At 43.7% G+C, this 20,301-nt stretch overlaps 1 protein-coding gene across 5 annotated transcripts in view; it reads left to right on the top strand.

Annotated features, from left to right (window-relative positions):
* Positions 1-2,939: 2,939 nt before the first annotated feature.
* LOC147709691 (uncharacterized) overlaps positions 2,940-20,301 on the top strand; it is a 167,818-nt gene continuing 150,456 nt past the window's right edge. For 4 of the 5 annotated variants that reach the window (XM_086928198.1, XM_086928196.1, XM_086928195.1 and 1 more), the window contains exons 1-2: positions 2,940-3,086; positions 9,451-9,597. In XM_086928198.1, coding sequence (XP_086784324.1) covers positions 3,008-3,086; positions 9,451-9,597 — 226 coding nt within the window. In that variant the 5' untranslated portion in view covers positions 2,940-3,007. The remainder of the gene's footprint in view (positions 3,087-9,450; positions 9,598-20,301) is intronic. The other variant, XM_086928197.1, reaches the window with a different exon arrangement.

Here is a 20,301-nt window from a genome sequence, read left to right as displayed (position 1 = left end):
GTTTAATTGCTTAATCAGCAAATCAGCAGGTTACTACCAGAGACCCGATAAGTTCTCTGTGGGCTGCTAGTTGTTTGTTACTTAAATTCAAGGCAATTCCAAGAATCGGATGAGGATGGCTCACTCATGGAATGTTACATGCTTCCTCATTTGCCACCTCCTCCCACCCTGGTAATATGTTACTACGAGGGCCAACTCGACCTCGGAATTGGGCTTTTCTGAGGGAGTTCTTAGATATTTCTTCGCTCAGTTCAATGATTTAGGTCAAGTTTATAACTTTTAAAAACCATGGGATAATCCACTAAAGTATCCTTTAATTTGGTGTTATCACTGGTTGATTAAAAGATTACCAAGGGGTAAATACAGGAGGCATACTTAGGTGTAATGAACTGTATGCGTCACTGTACAAATAATTATACCCACATGTTTCTGCACGAATCAGCCATGGGTTAAAGGCATTCGTCAGGGATGTGTCTATGCCCCCTACACTGCAATTAGTAAGTGGTGGGGGGCTTAGATATAAACAGAGGACCTACCTCTCAAATGGTATCATAATTCGTGATAACCTATGATATAAATAAAAAAAGCAGAAAAAATTCTGGTTCATGAAATAGGTGAACAAATATTTACAGCTGGCTTAACTTAGCGCAGCGTTCAAGTAGAGAGATGGTTGCTTTTACCAAAACATTTAAAATATGTAGCACTGTATGACACAAATGTATTAGCAACAGATGATTGATTAGGGTGAGTAGACCAACTCCAGCCCTTGGTGACATATATAAGGTTAGTCTTGTGCATATCATATAACAGTGCAGTGATTAAAATAAAGAAAGCAGACAAAATTAAATACCTAGAACTATTTAGCTAGGTGCTTCATGGTCTGTTTGGGATGAGGCTGTCCTGTCGTCACACTCTTGAGTCACAAATAGATATATAAGATAGAGTTTAGACAGATATCATCGCAACCACAATTAAATAAATGCAGTGATGCTTAAGTTCTGGAAAGCAAAGTTAAATGTCATGGGGATCCAAGCTCAACATTTTATTAGGACAGGAATAACATTGGTTGAAACCTTGGACCTTACGGGGTTACATGTCCCTAAAAGTAAAGTTAAAGTTTTGTTGCCACTACCACACCTGTGCATTAAACTCAACAGATTTCTGTTTAGGAATGTAATCTTTCAGCAATGACAGACACACAGTAAAACACATCTCTATTCTTGTACATTGTGTACATCGGCACTTCATAGGTGGGGAGTATAGAGAATCTGGGACCGTATAAATGCATTACATAAGAACACATATATATGCCTGTATATGTGATTTTACTAAATTGTCAAGGACAAGCATAAAATCAATGGGTCGTAGGAGGGGAAGCTGGATTGTGGATGGTTAATGGATTGTTTTGTAGTGTTCTTTTAAGAGGTAAGTCTTCAACTGTTTCCTACATTTTAGGGGCGTGGGCGCAGATAGATATGGGGATATTTTACCAGATCCTGGGTTCATAGATGGAAAAGGCATGCCGTCTTTTTTTTCTTTTTTATACTTCTTATTCTGCAGTCTGATGCCGGCTGAGTCGGTCTAAGTCAGCTGTCGTGTGTAAAGAACTACCAGAGATGGTCAGCTTGTCTGCAAGATAAAGGGTGATGCAATAATATTTCCTTAGTCCCTAAATGATAAGTGCTGCAATGTGTCAGATGCCCTAAAAGGGTGCCAGTGTGGAGTCTGGGAGAATATATTGGAGAGCATGTACATGGCCCTTTTGTAAGTGACTTGGCATTCAGTAAAAGTAGGGATTTGGAGGTATCAAAGTTTGTGCCACTGAGCCAGGTTTGTACATAGTTTTAGGGTAGCCTAGAGGAGCAGTAGTACAACCCTCTTGCAAACAGGCAGCCTCATGCTGATGTATGAGAGGTGCTGATGTATGAGAGGATGCTCATCATCTTTAGAGTGACTATACGAGGCAGAGCAACAAGATCCATCACTCTCAAAAGCTCTTGTTGGTTTGGGAGGTTAGCAGTTGATGAAATTTGAACATGCGGTTTAGTTGAAAAGAATGATAGTGAGCACATGGTATGGCCTCACTGCTTACCATAACCTCTGGGCAAGAGCTTTGGTATCTGCCTTTGTGAATGATTGGGTTGTTCAGCCATTCACCTGAGTGCAAGGACAGTGGCAGACCCAGAGTGAACTCTGCCCAGTCCAAGGACATCTAACACCTGATAATCCAAAGCTTCTGTTTGTGCTTCTCAATTGCTTCTGTCAGGATCACTGCAAAAGGTGTCTCCTGTGCAGTCATTCTGCAGAACCGGATAGTTGGATGTGAGCAAAACAGGCTCTTCCATTCACACACGAGCATTGGCTGCCAGCATGGTGGCGGCTTTGTCAATGTTTGTTTTGGTTTGTCATGGCTACCAGTCCTTCATGAAAATATTTTTAAAAATTCTGAAAGCAAAAATAGATTTAAGCTAAAAAAAATGCACCCTGTCACCGCCATGCGTGGCAGTGAAGGGAACTGCTTTGTGTTTAAAGTGCTCCTTGTGAAAGAGAAGAAAGCTGCCCCTCACACAGTGAACGCCCCCACTCTGTATACTGGAGAGGGTGGAAGAAATATGAACAACACAAGAAACCAATGGACGAAGTGTGGTTGCAGAGAAAGTATGTTGTATATCTTATTTGAGTAAAATCAAAAGGCCTTGGCTAACCCCACACCTACATCTGTTACTACCAGACACTCAAGCAGACGAGCAGAGAGCAACGGAGAGACAGTCGTGTACAGAGGGCAAGAAACAAAAACAATACACAGAATGAAGGACACTTTCCCAGAATATTTCACCCCAGTAACCATGACCCGCGGTTCAGAATGATTCCTGTCGTGAAACTGAATATTATGAAATAGTCTTGGCAGAGGTTCAAGGCATGTTTGTTAATGTTAGTCTACCACCCACACCATTTCGATTAAAGCTGAGGCAGGAGTGCTGGTGATTCAGACTGTCCTGACTGCACCATGTGGACATCCATTGGCTGCTTGCTTCTGCTGGCCCTCACAGCCATCTGCAAGGGGGGCCCCTCAGCCCATCCTGGAGGTATGTGGGGGGAACTTGCACGTTTACTGCATTCTTATGTGAGAATTTAACGCGGCCCCATCCAGTGTAGAGAAAAACATGTCTCTTACATAATCCTGCCATGCTATTAGCCCCTTCCCTGCTGGCCCGTTTCCGCCGCTGTGCGGTAAACAAACGAACAGGGGCGGGCCATGACGAACCCCAGCCGTCATCAGCACACGAGCACCGTAGTGCATGACGGCTGGGGTTCGTCATCAGCATGGAAGGGGTTAACTACCCACAATAGACCTTTCAGAATGTTCCTTTCTTTGTTGATGTTTACTTTGTTTGAGAGGTTTCATTGGTCATAAATTATGGGATGGCCCCTTTAATGCCACTTCCACCAACTAATTCTAGATCTAGTGAAGGTGCAACCGAAACCTACTTGTTTCTCCCTTGAACGTAAACAGACACGGTTTAATTTCATTTCTCACTGGTTGATTGCATCCTGGCATTGCAATTGGTGGAACTAGATGCTGTCAAAGTGCAAAGATGGAAATGTTTTTTTCGCCAAAATATACACTTAAATATGTAAATGTTGTGGGGTCCCAAAAGGTGGTTGAACTCAATGCATTTTGCTTAATTTATTGGAATGTGTATATTGTGAAAATCTGACATACAGATTTGGTGAAAAAATGGCTGGATTAGATACTATGGTGTGCAGATGCCTATATTGGGTAGTGCAGGTAAGTAGTGTATCTGTATATTAACGTATAATTTATTTATAGGTTGTGAGGTCAGTTTGCGCGGTACGTTTGTGTAATATTGGTGTATTTTGCTGTACTACCACAGTACATAGTGATGTCAAATAATTAGGTGATTGCCAAATGATTGCCTTTACAAAACTTGAAGCCAGGTATGTTGTTTTAGGAAAACTTTTCCTGTGTTCTGCCTTACGCCTTTGGCTATAGGTAAGTATTTTGTATGTTATATTTACCCTGCCTATTAACATTTTACCAAAATGGTCATCTGCTTTGCAAAATATGTATACATTCATCATTTCTTTTTTTAATAAATAGGAAGTTGTTCAGTACTACCTTCCAATTTCATCAAAAAGACAATTTTCACGCTATGCAAAAAACAAGTCTATGGGAAAATGCATTGGACTTAAAGCCTGTTTTGGAACCCCCCTTTTTTCTTTCCACCCTATTCACAAACCCTGCAAGACTTTCAAGACTCCAAAAATAAAACAGGGACATCCGGTCTCCCCAGTTTTAGGAACATTCGTCAAATTGGTGCAAAGTTATTAAGGGACAAAAATCGCAAAATTCCTTATCTCTGGTCACTCTAATAATGACTACAAAGTGGCTACCACCGGTGGTAGTTTATCCCGTATAATATATGGTCACACCATCACCTTTTCCTCAAGACAGTAAAAACCTTGTTGAATATATGCAGGTTTTTTGTAAAGTTTTTTCATTAAGGAAGTTTTTTTCCCATATAACAATCACACAGCAGGAGCCAAACACAATACAGGTCTAAAGCACAGGCCTAAATTCCAACCTACTACAGGGACTATACAAGTGGAATTATTGAATTGTGACCTGGCAGTCATTCAAGCCGTTGAGCCAATTAAACTAAAAACAAGAGTTTTTTTCATAGTTCGTCACACCTGGCCATCAGGGCTCTCGAGAACAACCAGACCCTTGGAATAAACCAACACTTAAGGGAGGAGCGATTGTAGTAACAGCCTTTGCTCTGCATGACCAGGAATGCAAATACCTCATATTTGATGCCAATAGCTATGAGATTCTCAGGGATGATGCCACCCCAGACTTAGAATTTCCTTTTGAAATATGCCTCCTCAAAGGTATTACAATTTATGAGAACAGTGAACTGCATATTCGAATGAACATAGAGGCATTTTACACAAGTATGCCCTAGGAACATACACTTGAGGTTGTATATCCATTCTCAGTAGCATAGGGTGGGATGTGTTTCAACAATTTGTTGTTTAGTAGGCCTGTTTCTATGTCCATCAGTCTGAATGCATCTTCATATGCACTGACACAAACTCTTACAAGAACCAGAGTATACTGAGGCACATATATGAGATTTTGATCATGTGGTGCTATGACAACTACACTGCTTTGGAACATGTCCAATACATTATTAGAGGTGGTCTTTACCTATGATTCACCCACACTATAAATAAGACTAGAGTTTCCTTCCTGGACGTGACATAGCAATCAAGGATGGTGACTTCACAACAAAAGTGTTTTTGAAACCAATTGATAAAAAGAAGGCTTCTCCGATTCAATAGTTGTCATCCAAGATCATTCAAGGAAAATCCCCCATTTGGTCAATACCTACCAATGTGTAAGAACTGTACAGATATCAATGCTTTGATGATCAAGCTGATGCACTTATAAAAAAAAATCACATCCCACCTATACACCAAAAAGATGACAAGAAAAGCCTGCAAGAGAGCAGGCAATAACAATTGATATACCCTCCTAAAATGTCAGCTGTAGCAGAAAACAAATAGATTAACCTATATCACCATCTATTATGCAGGCTCCAATTTAGTAAAGAAAATCATATTGTGGCATCCTACTTTGACAGAACTGTTAGGAGCCTGAGGGTGTCCCATTGACGCAACCACAGCACTTTCTGGAACTTGGCTTAGTAAAAAATGGACCTCGATTTGCAGGCTCGCCTACTGGGTGGAACATTCAGTGACTGTGCCACATCCTACACAAGTAGGTAGGATCCAATGTCACAGCACTTTACCTGCAAATGTTGTGTAGTCAGTGACAACAAACCTCATGCAAGACAGAGTGCACAACTCTACCTTTGGCTTCTTACTATGAAGCATATTGTTTCGAATTTTTCTTAAACATTGTTGTTAGAAATTGGGGTTCTGGTTGGCAGAGGTAAACCCCCTGCCTAAGCGGGAACCAGAAACCTAGTCAGGGTGTCACTACACAACCTAAATTATCCTGTTCTCACCCTTTGGCAGCTTGGTACAGAGCCATCAGGCTTAACCCAAGAGGCAATATGTAAAGTATTTTTGCAACACTTAAACTGTAAAACCTTGAAAACACATCACAAAAAGCATCCACACCAGTTTAGACAAACAGAACGTAATTTAATAAATAAAACAAGCCCAAACTGAAAAACATCCAATGTGTTCTAGTTGAGATATGATTTTTTAAAGAATAAAAGCAAAAAGAGAGCTTAAATGCAAATGGCATCTAAAGAGGTAATTGGTCACGCCGGACTGTAACAAAGTTAAGAGTTCAGACCGACCGCGATGGAGCGTGGGCCGGATACAGGACCCATGCAGGGCCCGCTTAGCAAAGAACCTTAATCCTGGTCACAAGCATGAGATGTGGAGTGCAGGTAAGTGATACGTCAGCGATCCCCACACAGTTGAGTTGATGTTAGGGGATTTCTCCACCCAACATTGCTGAGGGGATGGTTCTGTGAGCGAAGTAGCAGTTTCGAAGTGCGGCAGTTCAGAATGCGATGAGCCGGGTTTCTCCACGCTGTACAGACGATGCATTGATCTTCTCCAAACAGTGGTGGCAATGTGTTGCTTCCGAAGAGGCAGTTCCGAGTGCGATGCAGTGTTTCCAAGTACGATGTGCCGATCCAGTTCCCACAACAGCAGTGATGCCTTGATTCTGCTCATGCAATAGAAGTTTGGTTCCACTGGAGAAAGCACTAGGTCCACTTCCAAGGGCACAGGACTGGGTTGGCACCACTTGATAGGACAGACTCACAAGCTGATGACCCAAGGATTCTTAAAGGAGGGTTCTAAGTCTTTTGTATCCCTGAGACTTAGGTAACAAGAGGAAAGCCAGCAAGCCCATGGAGTCACTCTAGGTTGAAGTGATTTAGGTCCAATCCATCTCACCCAGGCAAAGAAAAAGCAACAGGCAGCAGGGCAACACAGCAATGCAAGAGTTCAGCAAACAGAATTTCCAGAAGATTGGCAATCCTTAAACAGCAGCGCTGATCCTCTTCTTCCCGGCAGAGCGGTCACAGGTCCAGAAGTGTGCTGAAGTTGTAGTATCATGGGCACAGTACATATACCCAGTTGTGCCTTCGATGTGGGGGAGACTTCAAAGAAGGTTTGAAGTGGACAGAGGTCTACCCTTCCTGCTCTGGGTCCTGCCTCACTACAGGGGATATGCAGCCATTCGTATGTCTGCATGGAACAGCTCATTCAGTTGTAAGTCTAAGGCTATGCCCAGTTCCTCCCTCTCAATCCCCCTGGAAGATCCAGCAGCCCCACTAAAGTGTCCTTTGTGTGTTGCTGCTGCAAGGGAATACATAAATCCCAGCTGTCCTCCCACCCAGACTGAACCGAGACGGGCAACATGCACCAAATGGCTAAAGCAAGTAAATGCCAACTTTCTAACAGTAAAACTGCCAAAAGGGCGACACATGGCGCCCCAGCTGCTGCACTGCTAAAGTGAGGAACTTTTCCTCTTAAAGTAAAGCACATTTTTTTCACTCTTAAACAAAGTAATCCATAGTAATCCCCAAGTTTTTAACTATCAAATAATCCATGTACTCCATATTTATTCGATCACTCCAGAGACAGGTGGGTTGAAATAGAATGCTTTATTCCGCATTTTCAGATGCCATATGCTGCCAATCCAAGCTTAAACATAGACATGTGCTGTCAAACATCCTTCGAGCCAACAAAATGATAACCAAATGCATTTTGAACTTTTAGTTCTTTGTCAGGGGTACTGCAATAAATCAGAAAAAGGTGCATAAACAACTCGCTTTATGCCTGTAACTCGTAATATCAGCAAGGACCATACTGACGTGTAACCGTGATCTGCCTCATTAACCCACCTCATAAGTATTTATATTAACATAAATACATGAAATACATAAAAAACATGATGCGCCTAATACATATAAATTGTAATGTCAACCACAATTGATCTTCCCAAATTCTCACATAACCCCCTTCCTAATCCCCCCACGCGAATGCATGTGCTCAAAGTCCAATGATCAAAGTTAAATAAAATGCTAAATCCCACGAAATCTGTTCTCCAACCCCTTGCCCTTTTGGCAGTATCATTGATAAGTTGTGTTTGGACAGTCACAGCGCTGTTTTGCATGCAGCACTCGGCATTTAAAGCAAAATTTAATTATTTTTGAAAGGGAAGGAGTGCACCTGTCTCTGTACACTTGCTTAGCAACTTTCTAAAAGTGGCATTTACTAAACTGGCATTCAAAAATCAACTTCACCATAAATTGTGATTTAAAGTGTGAGTCCAGTGACACCCACATTGAAAAGTCTATCTCTTCACAATTAGGAATTACCTTAAATAATGTAATAAGGTAATCCAAATGTTATACAGCCCAAGGCTGTTCGGTCTAACGATCGTCGTTTTCCATTCAAGTCACTATGACTGTTTGCCCACCCAAACTTGGAAACCTCAACACTTCCTCTACTGCAACATCTTCTATGATAGTACTCCTTATTCAGCAAAGGCCAGTAACATCTTCACATCAACAAGACTGAAACTGAGGTGCTAGAGGGTACTTGTTGGAGGAAATCACACAGCAAAGAGGGCCCTGTTTTGCTTGTACAAAGTTACGCTTTTCGGCTTTGGTTTAAAACCGTAATCACTGGTAAAACACTCCTGAACTTTTACAAACTAAAATGGCGTTAAAGGAAAACTACATTTGTCATTTTTGGTTTACTTGAGGAGTCAATAGGTCTGACTATTACTTCTCTCATACTCCTAATCCATCTGACCTTTACTTTCATGCAATTTCATGGATAGCACCTATACCAAGTTTGCATTTACTGATTTAACTATCACTATAACTTTAAACACAGCTTCACAAAAACACACTTTTAAGGTGACTTATGCTTAACATATAAGGTTACATTTATGGTTTATTATCATCTTATTGTAACTTCATTTAGGGATGTGGTCATAATTCGACGTAAAATAGATTAAGTACATATTGAATTAGATGATTTAAACAACATTATTTCCCATCATCAAGTGAAAAAAATGAAATTAAGTGCAAATTGCAGGCCTGCTAATTAGCACACTATTCATTCACAGAAACTATCCAGCAAAATGCGGTCCAGTTGTGGTCATATCCAAAGAATACAAGTCGTTCAGTTCTACAACTCCATTCCAGAATCAATTTTTATCATTTACCACTTATGTTATATTATGTTATGTTATTTGAAAAATGGTGTATCTCTGGCAAAGGTATCCTGGTCTCTACGCCTGTAGTGCTACACTTTATGTAAAGATTAGGAATATTTTCAGTGCTTTTGAGTAATTTTTTATAGTTCTCTTCGAAGTTATCTGATGGTTTGTGGGACTTACACCAGTGAATTTCTTTCTTGCAGTGAAGCAAGGGGAGTGTCCCTATCAGTCTAGAGAATATGACACTCTACCGCCATATCTTCATGAATGTAACGCAGACACCGATTGCCCAGGACCCCGGAAGTGCTGCATCGGCTTCTTCAATCGGGAATGCAAAAACGCTGTGCCAGGTAGCAACCTCATTCACTGCATGAGATTCCTGCTGAACTTTGTATTAGCATCAAACAGCTTGCAAGGATTCCAACTGCTCATAGGCAATAGCCTGCTCAGTGGGTGTCATCTGCTTAGCACTTTCCAGCCATAGGGAGTTAGTGTGAACACCCTACAACACCCACCCCACTCCCCAACAAGGGAACTAGGCAGTACCAGAAAAAGGTTCTGTAAGTGCCTGCCACAGAAGACAGTCTAGATTAGTTAGTGCATGTAGCCAGAGAACTTCTTGGCAGCTTTGAGTAAACTTTCCTGATAACTATTAAGGATTTATTTAAAATCCTTACTACTGGTCTTTGGGGGTTTACCTTTGTTCAGTGTTTGTTGAAGGACATATGCATATTCACTGTAATGGTGAGGGCTACTGCAATTCCAGGAAGAACTGATGAATTAGCCCCACTAGGGAATTTGAATTTGAATTTGAATTTGAATTTAAAATTACTTCTAAAGCGCACGTATACCTGCGGTTTCTTGGCGCTATTACTAACAGGATCCTAAGTTAAAGAGCTGGGGGAACAGGAAGGTTATTATTCGAAGGATTTCGTGAATAGATAAGTCTTGAGTTGTTTACGGAATTGTGGGTAGAGGGTGATGGTGCGGAGTTCAAAGGGGAGGGAGTTCCAGAGGGTAGGGGCGAGGGTGGCAAATCTGGAGCCTCCCCACTTCTTTCTCCGGTAGCGTGGGATGGTGAGGAGGGACTGGGAGGACGAACGAAGTTCCCTGGTGGGAACATAGGGAACGATCTCAGAAGAGATGAACGCAGGTGCCAGTCCGTGTCGGGCCCGGAAAGTAATGGAAGCAAGCTTGAATTGAATTCTGGCTCGCACAGGGAGCCAGTGTAGTGATTTCAGAAGTGGGGTAGAGTGGTGGAATTTGGGGAGTTTGAAGGCCAGGCGGGCCCCCTGGTTTTGAATCTGTTGTAGGCGACGCAAAACTGTAGGCGGGGATGCCGGCACACAGGTCGTTGCCATAGTCCAGGCGGGATACCACCATGGCCAAGATGATGAGCTTTAGAGCAGAGAAAGTGAAGAAGCGAGACACCCTGCGTATAGTACGCAGTGAAAGAAAAGAAGAAGATACCACAGAGCTAACCTGGGAGTGAAGGGTGAGTTGAGAGTTAAGTTTTATGCCAAGTGTTTTAACTGAGGAAGCGGGAGTAGGAGAGGGGCCAAGAGAAGGGGGCCAGAAGAGAGGGGACCAGGGGCTGGATGAACCACCCGTCAACACCAGCTCGGTCTTATCGGGGTTGAGTTTAAGGTGATTGTGGTTCATCCAGTCCCTGATGTGAAGCATAACAGATTGAAAGTTTAGAACAGAGGAAGGAGAAGATAGATTAAAGACAAGCTGGAGGTCGTCCGCATAATTAAATACGCCGACCTCCATCTGTTGAAGAGAGAAGATTAGAGGAGCAATATACAGATTGAACAAGAGGGGAGAGAGAGAAGAACCTTGGGGAACCCCGCACTGAACTTTCCGGACGTCCGCCGTGAAGTCGCCCAGGCGAACAGCCTGGGTGCGGTCGCTCAGGAAGGAGGACAACCAGACCAGGGCAGTCCCCCCGATCCCCGCCGCTCCGACACGGGAGAGTAGGATGGTGTGATCCACCGTATCGAAGGCGGCTGAGAGATCGAGGAGCACACACAAGGGCCTGGTGCTGATTAGTGTCCATGCCCTCCCTGAGGGTGTCCAAGACCGACAGGACAACGGACTCCGTAGAGTGTGCGGGGCGGAAACCGGCTTGACGGGGGGCAAGAGCACCATAATTCTCCACAAAGGAGCTCAGAGCGCAGGTGACGTGGCGCTCGAGCACCTTGGCCAGGAATGGTAGGAGGGAGATAGGACGGAAATTGGCAGGGACAGAAGGATCTGCCCCGGGTTTTTTTAGGATGGGTACAATTACCGCAGATTTCAAGGGTTTAGGAACGAGGCCTTGGGCAAGAGAGCTGTTAAGAAGGTGAAGGGGAGGGTCAGGGCAGGAAACAAAGATATGGCGGAGAATGTGAGCGGGGCAGGGGTCTAGTGGAGAGCCGGATTTGACCAGGGGTACCAAGGTAACCAGGCTTTCCCGAGTGATAGGGGGAAGGGAGGTGAGCACGCCCTGGGGGGGGGGGGGGCATTGGGGGTCGACAAAAGAGGGGGAAGGTGGCGGGATGTTAGCCTTGATGGTAGTGATTTTGTGAATGAAATAATTGTTGAGAGAGGAACATAGTTCTTCGGACGGGGCCGGCTTAAGAGTAGTTCTGTCCGAGAATGCCAGGTTGTGGACGATGGTGAATATCTCCTTGGACTGGTTTTCCGCGGCTAGGATTTTGGAGGAGAAATAAGATGTTTTTGCCTCCAAGATGTCTTTTTTATACTGGATAAGGATGTTAGTGTATACCAGTTTCAGAGTGGGGCAGTAATTTCTCCTCCATGCCCGCTCCGCGCGGCGTACTGTTAATTTGGTGGCCTTAAGCTCTTCGGTGAACCACCGATTGGCGTCCTTGTCGCGTTTGGAGGTAATGCGCTTGAGCGGGGCAACAGAGTCGTGACCGTGGGAGAGCCACTGATCTATGGCGTCGACCTGGGAAAGGGTGGGAAGACCCTGTAGGGAGGGAAGGGAGGAGGTAAGGAGGGAAGAAAGATTCTCCAGGTTGACACGACCCCATGATCGGACCCAGGTGTTTTTAGGCCGGGGGGGCTTAGCTGGAGGGTGGATGGGAAGAAGGAATGAGATTAGGTGGTGATCAGACCAGGAGCAAGGGGTAATAGAGAGTGATTCCACAGGGCAGTTCAGGGACCAGATCTGATCAAGTTTATGACCTTTGATGTGGGTGGGGGAGTGGACATGGGAAATGAAGTTGAGGGAGTGAAGGGTTTCAGAAAATTCCTTGGAGGATGGGCATTCAGCGGAGTCGGAGGGCCAGAAATTGAAATCACCAAGGAGCAGAATGGAGGAGTTGTTGACTGTGATGGTGGCCAAGACCTCCAAGAAGTCGGGGAGAAACTGTAAGGGGGACTGAGGGGGACGGTAGGTGAGGAAGCAGGTCAGGGGGGGAGAGGTGGAGACTGTGCGGATCACCAGGAATTCAGTGGTTGCAATGTCAGGTAGAGATAAAGTTTGGAAGGGGAGATTGGTGCGTGCGATGACCGCCACGCCACCCCCGGCCCTGCCTGAAGGGCGGTCCGCCCTGAGGGCATAGTAGGTGGTCGGTAGGGTGGATAGTAGGGCGGGGAGGGAGTCATCGCAGAACCATGTCTCGGTTAAAAAAAGAAGGTCGGGAGCATGAAGATCCAATAAGACTGAGAGTTCATGCGCATGGGCAACAGCGGACCGGGTGTTGAGATAGAAGGCTGTAAAGGCTCTGGGAGTTGATGAAGGAACGGTGCTACAAGACGTGGGAGGGGTGTCAGCTGTAGAGAGAGAACAGAGAAGGGGAGTGGCAGGAGTGAGACCAAGGGAGGAAATGCGAGAGCAGATAGAGGCCGAGATGGGCCAGGGGCCCTGGCAGCAACGAAGTTGGTCCGGGGTATAGGTGATAAGCGGGGCAGAGTGACGAGCCCCTAGTCCCGGCCAGTCGCGGACGGGCGCAGACGGGCTTGCCTTAGGCGCGCCTTCGGCGCGCAATCGTCGCGCCCGCTGCGCTCGTCCGCTGCGCTTCCTGCCAAGACACATGATTTATGGAGAAGGGTCAAGAAGTTGGAGGGGGTGTGGCCAACCGAGGGGGCGTGTCTCGAGGCGCGCCTCGCCCTCGTGAATGGCGGCCAGAAGGAAGGGAGTCGTTGCAGCGTGGAGCGCTGTTTAGCAGATGTCAACAGAGTGCAGGTAGGTCGACAAAGTAGTAAAAACAAGTTTAAGAGTCACAAGTAAGTATGGAGTTCCCCTTCGTGGGTACAGTACTAATCAAACTCGATACACTGCTCATGTAACATGATCCAAAAAAGTCAATTCTTTTGTTTTGGATGTCCACATAAATGTAAGGTGGTCATTTCATGTGTTGACTCAAAAAGAAAAGTTAACTTTTTGGGAAGGCCACTCCAGATACAGGTGTAAGAGTTCAAGAGTTGTATATGACAGCAATAGAGGTTCTTATATCTTAGAATGCAAACGCCTCTAGTTATTCTACATAAAGCTAGGCTTGGATCAAATGTTGCACACCTAGAGGAGCCTCCTACTTGGTAATCAAATTATTCAAAGGCAGAGCAGTACACATTCAAAGAATTCTCAATGAATTGCTCAAAAAGACTCAGATGTGAAAGAAACATTTGGAGACCAGTCTTGCTAGTTCCACGACAACAAGGGTAGAGGAAGGTGTTGTATGATGCTTCGATGTCACAAGTAGGACATATTTATTATGCAGGGTCATATTGGAATTCTTTGATCACATTACAGACCTGTGTGTTATTCTTTCTGTATGAATCCATACTAAGGACTGGGGTCATGTTTACTAATGCAACTCATCTCAAGGCAATGCAAGTACTTAAATGGTATTTACTAAGCCACACACAGCCATCTTGTCAGGCTCTGTGTGATTTAGTAAATCCAAAGTACCGCAAAGAAGTGCATTGCACTGCTTTGCGTTACCTTGAGGCAGGGATTCGTTCCATGTGTGGAGTGTGGGCGTTCCCACTCATGCATCCATTGCTTTTACATAATCCTAGATTTATTGAAGTCAGTAAACCTGGGATTGCACAATAATGCTGCTCCTCCCTGCCTGAGGCCTAACGGCTCAGAACCAATCATCTTGGGCAATATCCTAAATAGAATTTCAAATGCAATAGCAAGAGGTGTAGGGATCCCCAACATATGGTGGGGGCAGAAATTATCCCAATATACAAGAAAGGAGACAATCGTTATGAGTTATTAGGGGTGGGTTGGGGGGTAAGTTCAAAGGGGATTGTGTATGTTGTCCAACCCGATCCACTGATTCTATTATTCCAGGACGGTATGCACTGATACATGACTATCGATCACTACATTCTGCAACCAACATAGCTAAATGAATCCTCCTTGGACCAAATACATATCGTCAGATGGAACGTTAGTTGCATGCTAGACAAGGTAAAGCAAGGCGCAATACTCAACCAAGCACGGTGGATTAAAGCAGATATACTATTACTACAAGAAACACATCTTATGGGTACTAAAACACACTTTCTGTCCCGGTTTGGGTATATACATGTCTTTCACGCAGGTTTCGAGGGGTTCGAGTGGTGTAGCAATCCTAATACATCATAGACTGTCATTTACACTTACTCATTTGTGGAAAGATACACAGCGAACATACATAATAGTTAATGGAAACAGATGTATGTCGTTACAACACATACTTTTACAACGCATACCTTTACAACGCATTTTTTACACCGCAACATCCATTACAACACATTCCATTACAATGCATGCCATTACAACGAATTCTTTGAAACTACCTTTACAACGCATTCCACTACAACGCATACTACATTTACAATGCATACCATTACAACGCATACCATTACATTGCATGTATGGTAAGTATTGGATAGTGTAGGGGTAAAAATTACTAATCTAACTCCAGGGGGTGCAACAGTAGGGTAAGTGTTGGATAGTGTAGGGGTAAAAATTACTATTCTAACTCGAGGGGGTGCAACAGTAAGGTAAGTGTTGGATAGTGTAGGGGTAAAAATTGCTATTCTAACTCCAGGGGGTGCAACAGTAGGGTAAGTATTGGATAGTGTAGGGGTAAAAATTACTATTCTAACTCCAGGGGGTGCAACAGTAGGGTAAGTGTTGGATAGTGTAGGTATGCGTTGTAATGGTATTTCTTGTAATGACTGTGTTGTAATGACATGCGTTGTAGTGGTATGCGTTGTAGTGACATGCGTTGTAATGGTTGCATTGTAATGGCATGCGTTGTAATGGATGTTGCGTTGTAAAAGTTTTGTTGTAAAGGTAGTGCTTTGTAAAAGTTGGGTTATAAGTGTTGTTTCCCAATGGAAACATATCAGGCTACTAAATATTGATTGGTAGCCTTTATGCTCCCCCCATCACTCACTTAAAAGCTTTATTGATCGCCTGGTGGATATCTGGGGAGTAGTGCCCGAGGTACTGGCAGTTATAGGTGGAGATTGGAACAACATAATAAAAATGTCCAAAAATCACTGGCACACCACAGGAATTATAAAGAACCCAAAGGGATCATGGCTTAAATCCGTCTCTGACTTGGGGGGCTGGATAGATACTTGGATGGCTCATCACCCACAAGAATCAGGATACACATATTACTCCTCTGCCCACAATTCATTTTCGAGGATAGATTACATTTTCATCCCAGATCGTTATTGTCATAGAATATTACACGCTACAATCCTGCCCCGGGGATTGTTAGATTACTCTACTATCACAATACAGCTTTGATAGGCTCAGGCCGAGGCCCATTTCGGTGAAGACTCTCTACATGGCAGCTTCAATATCAGGACTACAGAACCCAGATTCCTAAGGCACTAACCCCTAGATGCATCAAAGTTGTCATTTGCGATTCCTTAATTGCAAAAAATAAGGAATCGCAATTAAGGATTCGCAAATGGCAATGCATAATTAAATTCGCAATTTTATTGGAATTCGGTAAAAATCACAATTTTTACCGAATTCCAATAAAATTGCGAGTTCCAAATAGCGAATCCGATATTCCCATTCATTCCTATGGGCTGAAATGCCCATAGGAATGAATGGGAATTGCGAATTCGCAATTTCAATTTGGAATGCATCAAAGCCTTTCAAGGGTGGAGAGGGGGGTCCAAAGGACCCCCCCCTGCACTCATGAAATGGACATTTACATGTGAGTTACATACACACATGTCCTAAGGACATGTGTGCCTGTAACGTGCACGTTTAAAAAATGCATTTTCATGCGTTTTTAAACATTTTTGCAAATTACCACGAAGTTCAACTTCGTGGTAAATTGCATTTGCAATTTTGGAAATCGCAAATGTTTTGGGGATGATGCATTGCTGTTAAGGAATCGCAAATGTGCGATTCCTTAACAGCAATCGCATTTTTTGGAACTCGCAAAAAAAGCGATTTCCAAAAAATGCTTGATGCATCCCAGTAACCAATTTAGGAAGTGCAAAAGGCCGATTTATGCGAATCGCACCGTTTGCACTTCCTAAAATGGTTGATGCATCTGGGCATAACAGTCTACCCCACACTTAACATGGAGACAACCTCTTCCCCAGAAATACTATGGAAAGCTATAAAACCTAGTTTTAAAACATTAGTTACTATGTTGCAGAATGTAAACACCGTAACAGTAAGCTCTCACACTTAGAAGACAGATAATGATGTTAGAAAGACAGGGATGGGTAGATGGAGCTCATACAACATGTAGGCAGCCCTGCCATACCCAACAACAGCATAAAGTGAATTGATGGAAGAGGCCCGAAGTGTTTAGCTAGCATCTCAGAGCAGGTTCTATCAATCGGGGACAATCAGGAAAACTCCTATACCGACTTTGGAGAAAGGCTACACATTCAATCCGTCACCCAACAATACGCGATCCACAGGGAGTGGTTCTTAAAGACCCGGTTGAAATAGCACACAGTTTCACTGACTTCTATGCGTCTCCATATACACCCAAGGAGGTAATTGATTCCACCCTGATTGAGAGCTTTCTTGACAATATTCCACCTAAGACTGTACCTGACGATTCACAGAGGGCCCTGGATACAACCATCATGCTAGAAGAATTAGCAAAAGCAATATCGGAACTACGAACAGGAAAGGCGCCCAGCCCAAATGGATACCCTAGTGAATTTTACAAAGCCTTTATGCCCCCACTAGGACCGCACCTTCTCAGTGTCATTTAAGAAGCAGTTAAGATTGCCCGCCTGCATTCAGATTGGCGACATGCGGAAACAGTGGTCTTCCTTAAAGCAGGCAGACCTCCCGAACAACACGCCTCCTACCACCCTATATTCCTTTTGAATACAGAAGTGAAACTACTTGCCAATAGATTAATATCACAAATGCTGGAACTGGTCCGTCCAGATCATGGAAGGCTTTATACCCCATCCTTCCACTCGCTATAACATAAGAAGAGCCCATAACGCAATAGCAGCAGTGGACTGGCTGGGCAGGCTAGCCGCCATCTTATTGGCAGACATAGACAAGCCCTTCAACTCCATCAGATGGATATATCTCTTTACATTGCAAAAACGGCAGAGCTTTGGTCCAAACTTTATGGCTTTTTATTCGGGTATTATCCACAGAACTTACAGCCGCAGTATGGGTAGTCAGTAGTGTCTCAGCCCCTTTCCCTTTACAATCAGACGAGGTACTCCACAGGGGTGTCCCTTTTCTCTCGTGTTATTTGCATTAGCAATTGAACAACTGGCTAACTGGATCTGTAAAGATGCTCTAGTTAGAGGTTTTGAATGGACCGCTGAAATTTCGTATTGCATTATAAGCAGACAATGTTTTATTTTTCTAGGAGACTCACATATATCGGAACCCAGAATTTAAAAAATATTGCAAATATTTGGAGAAACTTCAGGCCTCCATATGAAAATACATAAATCGGTCATTTGGCCAATACAGAGAACACTTGGGAACAGTAAATGGGTGACCGACCTAACCCTGGCTACAGACGGGCTGCAGTACTTAGGGGTCTTTCTGTCTGATGTGCAAAATATGTAATATAGGCAATGAGACTGAAAAAGTATAGACAGACATATGAACCTGGACGGGACTACCATTGTATCTCTATGGGAGATCTGCTATATTCAAGATGATCTCCCTCCCATGACTGCTTTATCATTTACAGAAGCATCGGTACCCAGTTCTGTTATCTTGATTTCACCAATTTAATGCTATACAAGGTCAATTCCTGTGGGGAGGGGGACATCCCAAGTGATGCTGCGCAATGCTTTTAATCCACATACTGTGGAGGGATTGCGGCCGCTAACGTCCGAGCTTACCATGCGGCATTCCATCTACATGTGGTGAATGAATGGTGGTATGGATCCAGTGAAGATCCATCTTGCGCTGTAGAACGATGGCTGTTAGATGGCCCTACACACATCTCATATTTATACAGTAGATCAGACATCCAGACCCTATCACCTGCCAGTAGAGTGGTGATATTTGCGTGTCGAAAATCTCTCAGATGGTTGGTTTGGTGGGGACGCATCACTTGTGGAACACCGCTGTGGCGGAATAGATTGCAACTTCACCTATTGGCCCTGCAGGGTTTATGTTTGTGGGACCAAATAGGGATCTCCACCATCGGGATGTAATGCTCAGCCTTTCACTTAAGTAATTTCAATGCCCCACTCCCAGTTCTATCGATACCTACAGTTTTGTCATTCTATCACTCCCTACATCACTATGATGGAGTCACTCCCAGATTTTAACCCACTAGACGGCAAACTTTTAATGGGTGATTTAGGTGATCATAAGATCTCAAAATGACACTGATGATTGGAATGAGGCACTTTCAGGGGACAGCAATCTCATTGTGTTTCCACATGATACAATATAAGTACATACATAGGGCCTATTATGCACAATATAGGTTATGGAGAGCGGGAATGATAGAATCCCCATATGCTTAAGATGTCGGAATGACGAGGGTCCCTTTATACCGACCATGTGGACATCTAAAGCCTTGGATAGATTCTGGTCGGGTGATCAAATGCCTGGCAGAAATGCTGGCATGGGAGCTCCCTAAATCCCCTAGATTAATACTCCTTCATATTGCCAACAAGATCGGGGGTACTAGATATCAGCAATATCTCCTATTGCTGGGCCTAACTCTTGCCAAACGAGACATAGCTAGGTTTTGGAAGTCTGACAACCCCCCTGCAGAAGGGACATAATTTGACAGACATGGGATGGATTTTTGCATGGGACTAGAAATACCTGTTTTTCGAGTTGGCGGGTGCCCCCAGAAACGCACGAAAATACGGCAGCAATGGGCTGGCTCATGTGGTATTGTCCTAGAATAACAGATATCAATGGCAAATCCCATAGATACTGACATCCAGGCATATGACGTATTAACACAACATATCTCATGTAATATTTTTTGTGAAACCCTAGATATTACCGGAAAACATTTCGATTAGACTAAGATAAGCAAAAGTGCAGGGGTTACATTGTTACAGTTTAATATAAATATGATGCAATATTACTCATGAAATGCATGTGTAGCCCAATGGGCTGTTTGATCATAAAAATGCAATAAAATGTGTTGTAAAAAAAATGAAAGGAGACAAGGGGGACACAATTAATTACAGACCCATTAGTCTAATAGGTACATCATAATAAATCTTTTTTAAGCAGCTACTAACTAAAATACAATCATGAATTGGGGAAGATCAGATGTTATCCCCCCTGTAGGCAGGTTTTAGGGTTCACTCGAGCACCATAGACCAGGTGTTTTGGTTTTATTGATTTTATGGAAATGGGTTTTAACTGGTAAAGGAAATCTATGTGTGTTGTTCGTTGATCCTAAATCAGCATTCAATTTAATACCAAGGGTGGAATTGTGTACGGCTCTGAAGGAAATAGGGGCGCCTTTAGGTCTGCTGCACTTGGCAATCTGTCTCCATGTGGGGAATATTGCACACATGAGGTGGGGCAGTGTTGGCAAATTGTCTCAACTATTTAATGCAACTTGTCCAACAGGGATGCATTTTAGCTC

This window comes from Lissotriton vulgaris, chromosome 6 (assembly GCF_964263255.1).
Source record: "Lissotriton vulgaris chromosome 6, aLisVul1.2, whole genome shotgun sequence".
NCBI classification, from domain to species: Eukaryota; Metazoa; Chordata; class Amphibia; order Caudata; family Salamandridae; genus Lissotriton; species Lissotriton vulgaris.
Note: the sequence above shows the minus strand (reverse complement) of the source record. Positions and strands in the feature narration are given on the sequence as shown.